Genomic DNA, 6,339 nt, shown 5'->3' with positions numbered 1-6,339 from the left:
TTGTTCTCGACATTTCTGTGCCTAGCATTAATTGTGATTTGACATTTACAATATAAAATTATTTATTCTTTCATTAAGGATAAAATAGAGAATTTGATATTAAATTTAACCATTTTTACAAAAATTATCAAAAATAGATATTTTTTAATTAACATATCTAAAATTGGACATCCTTACAAATGCCCTTATAAAAATACCCCATAAACGTTTCTCTCGGACACAAAAGTAAGTGGTGAGAGATTTTAGAGAGAGACGGAGAGCATGACTGACCCTTTGTCTCCGGCGACCTCGCTTTCCGATGACTCAATTCCATTTTTTCACCTCAGCTGAGAAAATCTACATAAGAATGTTCTCGTGAAGCTTTTCACTCTTGAGCTCACATTTTCACAGGCAGTGGCAGATTGAATACTCGTTTCTTCTTATTCACTTCAAGTCTAAAGCAACGGTTCTCTTTAAAATCCCTTACTCTGTCCCCCATTATTCCTTTCTTTATGGGTTTTGCTTGACTGTACGGGGTTACAGAGATTATATTATCTTTTTGGGTGTTTTCTTGCTAAATGAGGTGTTCGATTGGGTTCTTTACGGGTTTTGGCTTTAATTTTTTGAGGTTTTTCTTACTTTTCTGGTGATTGTAATTTCTAGCCGTTTAAAGAGGCAAAATCTGATACGCCACTTATTTGTATGTATACATTTTTTTGTCAGTTTTTATGGGTTTATGCAGTAGCGTTTCGTTGTTGAGGTTTTGAAAGTGTTCAAGAATCCGTCATTTCGTTCCCAAAACGAAGAAAAATTTGGCTTTAGCGTCGTCAAACCAGAGAATGCCTTAAATATTGTACGCGTTTTTCATTTCTTTCTTGAAAATGAGAATAATTCTAGTCATTATTCTGTTTTTCGTTTGTTTGTCCTCATCAAGTTGGGTGAAATCTTTGAGCCCTTCTTTAAATGATGATGTTCTTGGGTTGATTGTGTTCAAGGCTGACATTCAAGATCCCGAAGGGAAGTTAAGTTCTTGGAATGAAGATGATGAGAGTCCTTGTAATAATTGGGTTGGGGTTAAGTGCAACCCTAGATCCAATAGAGTCTCTGACCTTGTTCTTGATGGCTTTGGGCTTTCAGGGAAATTAGGTAGAGGCCTCCTTCAACTGCAGTTTCTCCGAAAGCTTTCGCTTGTAAGAAACAATCTTACGGGACCCATAAGCCTCAGCTTTTCCCTGCTTTCTAATTTAAGGGTCCTGGACTTAAGTGAGAATAGTTTCTCCGGGCCAATTGAGAGTGAGTTTTTTAGGCAATGTGGATCTTTACAATCAATATCTTTGGCTAAAAACAAGTTTTCAGGGCAAATTCCTGAGAGTTTGGGCTCGTGCTCAACTGTCATTTTGCTGAACTTTTCAGGCAATCAGTTTTCAGGACTGTTGCCTTCGGGGCTTTGGTCTTTGCAGGGGCTTAGGTCGCTTGATTTGTCTGATAATTTGTTGGAGGGTGAGATTCAGGGCATTGGTGGCTTGAGCAATTTGAGAGGCATAAGTTTGAGGAAGAATCAATTTACTGGTGGTGTTCCTGATGGAATTGGGGATTGTTTATTTCTGAGGTCGGTTGATTTGAGTGAAAATTCTCTTTATGGAGGACTTCCAAGCACAATGCAGAAGCTTGCCCTGTGTAATGCCCTGGTTTTATGTAAAAATGGATTTACCGGGGAGCTGCCTGAATGGATCGGAGAAATGAGAAGCCTTGAAACCTTGGATCTTTCTGAAAATAACTTCAGTGGTCAAATTCCTGATGCTATTGGGAAGCTTCAGTCGTTGAAGGTTCTAAATGTATCCAAGAATGGCCTTACTGGAATCATGCCCGAGTCCTTGAGCAATTGCCTTAACCTTCTGGTTTTGGATATCAGCCATAATTCCCTGACTGGTGATCTTCCTTCTTGGGTATTGAAACTGGGCTTACAACAAGTTCTGTTTTCGGATAATGGATTAAGTGGGAGCATGGACAGTGTTCTTGCTTCATCGACAGAGAACTCTCGTAGAAAGCTTGTGATTTTGGATGTCTCACAGAATAAGTTATCTGGTGAAATTCCATCAGCTGTTGGGGACTGTAGCGGGTTGCAGTTATTGAATATGTCAAGAAACTCATTTTTAGGCAGCATTCCTGCAAATATTGGACAATTGAAGACCTTGGAAATTCTTGATTTGAGCGAAAATCAGTTAAATACTAGTATCCCTTTGGAAATTGGAAGTGCTATATCTCTTAAGGAATTGACACTAGAGAAAAACTCATTGGGAGGCAACATTCCCAATTCAATTGGGAACTGCTCTTCACTGATGTCCTTGTAAGATATCCCCAGGCTTTATGACTTATTTTGGCTTCCTTTTTGCATTTTTCTCACTTTCTTTTTGCAATTTTTATGTGACAACCATGCAACCTGCAAAATGGTTTCATGGGATTCTGAGAAAAACTAGTATTTTTTTTTGAGCATGTTGGCTATTGAATTTTATGCTCAAATGTCGATTTCTAATTCAGTTGCATCATTTGCCTCAAATTTGTTAAGGTTCTTAGCCATCCTTTTGTGGGAAATTTTTTGATTGCAAGAGTTGATGAAATGTTTAATCTAGAAGATATCAAATAGGTTGGTTTTGATTCAAGTCAAGGCATGTAGAATTAAATGCATTTGGTATTTAATGGGTCGATATGTATTTGTAGTCTGTTGAGTAATTTGGATAACATTTTGTAGGTGCACACTGTTCACAGAAAGAAAACAACTGCAACAAAATGTTCTTTCTGAACAGTTGATTGGTCTGTAATTTTGGGCAACTCCTTGTTTCGCACTGCCATTCTAATTGAGCTCTTTTTGGCTTTTACTGAATTTTTCAGGTCCCTGGCAAATAATGAAATAAGTGGCTCCATTCCTACATCCCTCGCAAAACTTGCTTACCTTCAGATTGTCGACTTTTCTTTCAACAATCTTACAGGAAACATACCAAAGCAGCTGGCAAATCTTGTCCACCTGCAGTCATTTAACATATCACACAACCAGCTAAATGGTGAATTACCTGCTGGTGGTTTTTTCAACACCATAGCTCCCTCTGCCGTCTCTGACAATCCGTCCCTTTGTGGGTCGCCAGTCAATAAAAGTTGCCTTACTGTCCTTCCCAAGCCACTTGTGCTAAATCCCAACTCAACAGACGCCACCCCTGGTACATTCTCCCAAAGCTTTCATCATGGAAATAAAATCCTAAGCACTTCAACCCTCATTGCCATTGGTGCAGCTGCTTCAATTTTCATTGGTGTCATTGCAATCACCGTGCTTAATCTTCGTGTAACTGCCTCCACATCTCGATCGGCAGCAGCCCATGCTTATTTTGGTGGCAATGACTTTAGCCAGTCACCTACCACAGATGGCAATTCTGGGAAGCTTGTCATGTTTTCAGGCGAACCTGACTTTAGCACAGGGGCACATGCTCTGCTTAACAAGGATTGTGAACTCGGGCGTGGAGGATTTGGAGCTGTCTACCGTACTATGCTTAAAGACGGGCGTTCAGTTGCTATCAAGAAACTCACTGTTTCAAGTCTTGTCAAGTCCCAACAAGACTTTGAAAGGGAAGTTAAAAACTTGGGGAAAGTCCATCATGGTAATCTTGTGGCACTTGAAGGTTATTACTGGACTTCATCGCTACAGCTTCTTATATATGAATTTGTTTCTGGTGGAGATTTGTACAAGCACCTCCATGAAGGATCCGGTGGGAAAACTCTCCATTGGAACGAGAGGTTCAATATTATTCTGGGTGCAGCTAAAGGTTTGGCTCATTTGCACCAAATGAACATAATCCACTACAACTTAAAATCAAGCAATATCTTGATTGACAGCTCTGGTGAACCTAAGATTGCTGATTATGGTTTAGCGAGGTTGTTACCTATGTTGGATCGTTATGTTTTGAGCAGCAAGATTCAGAGTGCCCTCGGTTATATGGCACCTGAATTTGCATGCAGAACCGTTAAGATAACGGAAAAATGTGATGTGTATGGTTTTGGGGTTTTGGCTCTTGAGGTAGTTACTGGGAAGAGGCCTGTTGAGTACATGGAGGATGATGTGGTAGTGCTTTGTGACATGGTCAGAGGAGCATTGGAAGAGGGCAAGGTAGAGGAATGTGTTGATGCTAGGCTGCAAGGGAAATTTCCAGCTGAGGCGGCAATTCCAGTGATGAAATTGGGCTTAATCTGTACATCACAAGTGCCTTCAAACCGGCCAGACATGGCCGAAGTTGTTAAAATATTGGAGCTGGTTAGAAGCCCTTCTGGAGATCAGGATGACTTCAAATAACTCGTAGAGGTCCGGGGTTCGATGCATTCGCAATGGCATCTCCGGCGAAGAAGAATCCGGTTTGGTATTTAGTATGGAGAATTCAGATCATTGTTATAATTCTTTTGCTCAAGTTGTTTTCGTAAATTTTTTACCTCTAGCTACATGTTTTAGTTTCTTCTCCAAGTTTTGATTGTTTAACCGGATTCCTTTTCTCCGGCTTCCGATTTGGGACTCTTTTGGATATTGTTGCTTACTGTAATCCCTTCATTTTCACTTCCTGTTTGTCTAACAAGCCATTTAGCTTGTGATTCTCTCTAATTTTTGCACATTGCATGAATCATCTCTTCTATTTGATTTAATTCATTGCTAGATCTACTATAGTCATTGATCTATTCGGTTCATTGCTAGATTTATTGAAGGATGAAAAACCCGCATGGCGAAGAGCAAATCTTGAATATTAGAAATGTCCTAGCATAGAAGGGCTCCAACACTTGAGCATGCCTCAATAGTTATAGGGCCTGCTCGGTAGCGATAATGAAAGTTGATTTTTTGATTGTTAGAGAGAAAAGTGGATCTCATATGTGATTGAAGTAAAATGATGCTTGAAATAGTGAAATAACAATCGAAAAATTGATTTTTTGGAATGAAAAATTGCCTCCAAGTGGCGAAGAGCAACTCTTGAATATTAGAAATGTCCTAGCATAGAAGGGCTCCAACACTTGAGCATGCCTCAATAGTTATAGGGCCTGCTCGGTAGCGATAATGAAAGTTGATTTTTTGATTGTTAGAGAGAAAAGTGGATCTTATATGTGATTGAAGTAAAATGATGCTTGAAATAGTGAAATAACAATCGAAAAATTGATTTTTTGGAATGAAAAATTGCCTCCAAATGGGGGCATAGACAATAAAACAAGTTGACATTATGTAATTTTTTATGTAAAAATTAATGTACAAATAACAAGTCCGAAGTAAAACGATTTTCCGAGGGTTTTCAAGATTCTTGGCTGTCACCCCCAAGTAAATGATCTAGAATAAATATCTGAGTACAGGGATAGAGATTAATTTCATAGGGGCTTGCTAGGTCCTTCACCGTAGTAGGTGGGCCCCACATGCAATAAAAAAAACATTGTGATGGTCCACACTGTGTGTGTATTTCAAGCAGGATTGAATAATCTAAGTGGCAATGCATAAAATAATAATTAAATAAGTAGAAAGTGAAAGCAGAAACCAAAGGAATGGAGAAAGCAATAATAAAGAAAGGAAAAGTCAGAAGAATGGAATATAGTAAGTAAAGCAGAATCTAATGCTGTCTTTCTAATTAATAATTAAGCCTCCCATGTCTTTAGCATGAAACTACATTATTCTTTAAATGCATTGTTTGTTTCTTTCCTTATAGCCATTTTTCGAATCTTTGTTTCAGTGAGATTCTATACCTCTGATGAGGTCAAGTTCACATGGTTTCTTCTTCGTCACGTCCTTTTCTTGATTGGAAACTTGTGTATTTGTATTCACATCTTTCTGCATTCTTAGACTTTTGTTTTCTAGTTTTTTATTTTTGTTCGTATTACAATTTATTAAACTACATCTAACGTTCTTCGAGTTAATTACGTTAATATTATCCCACTTTATAATAGATATTACGTCTCTCTTGGCAAATGTTACGCACAACTAGACAAGATTTAAAAAAAGAAAAGAAAAACAAGATTTAAAAAAAGAAAAGAAAAAGGGTTACAATGGTTTTATGATATCATAATTATTTGTAATGTTATTGAATGATTTTGTACTAAAAATGGTGCTATGCACCATTGGAGCACAAATTCTTTGTTAATGCTTTCTTTAGTATGATGAGTAGGTTTTATAAATTTGTTTTCTTCATTACCATTGTGATAAAGCCATGTGCATGGCTAAGCAAAATGAGTTGTCCTAAACCTAACCCTACTGCAATTAAGGTAAAATTTAATAAAATAAGATGATGTTGGGACCAAGACAACCAAATATTTTGGCATTTTCAAGGTCTACCACCACATGGGGCTATTATTATT

The 6,339-nt window shown here is 38.0% G+C and overlaps 1 protein-coding gene across 1 annotated transcript; it reads left to right on the top strand.

Moving 5' to 3' along the window:
* Nucleotides 1–215: 215 nt before the first annotated feature.
* On the top strand, nucleotides 216–4,634 carry LOC111392662 (probable LRR receptor-like serine/threonine-protein kinase IRK). The gene is made up of 2 exons (XM_023018040.1): nucleotides 216–2,326; nucleotides 2,869–4,634. Exons 1-2 carry the CDS (start codon nucleotides 861–863, stop codon nucleotides 4,313–4,315), a joined length of 2,913 nt encoding a protein of 970 aa, XP_022873808.1. The 5' UTR covers nucleotides 216–860; the 3' UTR covers nucleotides 4,316–4,634.
* Nucleotides 4,635–6,339: the final 1,705 nt, after the last annotated feature.

This window comes from Olea europaea, unplaced genomic scaffold (assembly GCF_002742605.1).
Source record: "Olea europaea var. sylvestris unplaced genomic scaffold, O_europaea_v1 scaffold959, whole genome shotgun sequence".
NCBI classification, from domain to species: Eukaryota; Viridiplantae; Streptophyta; class Magnoliopsida; order Lamiales; family Oleaceae; genus Olea; species Olea europaea.
Note: the sequence above shows the minus strand (reverse complement) of the source record. Positions and strands in the feature narration are given on the sequence as shown.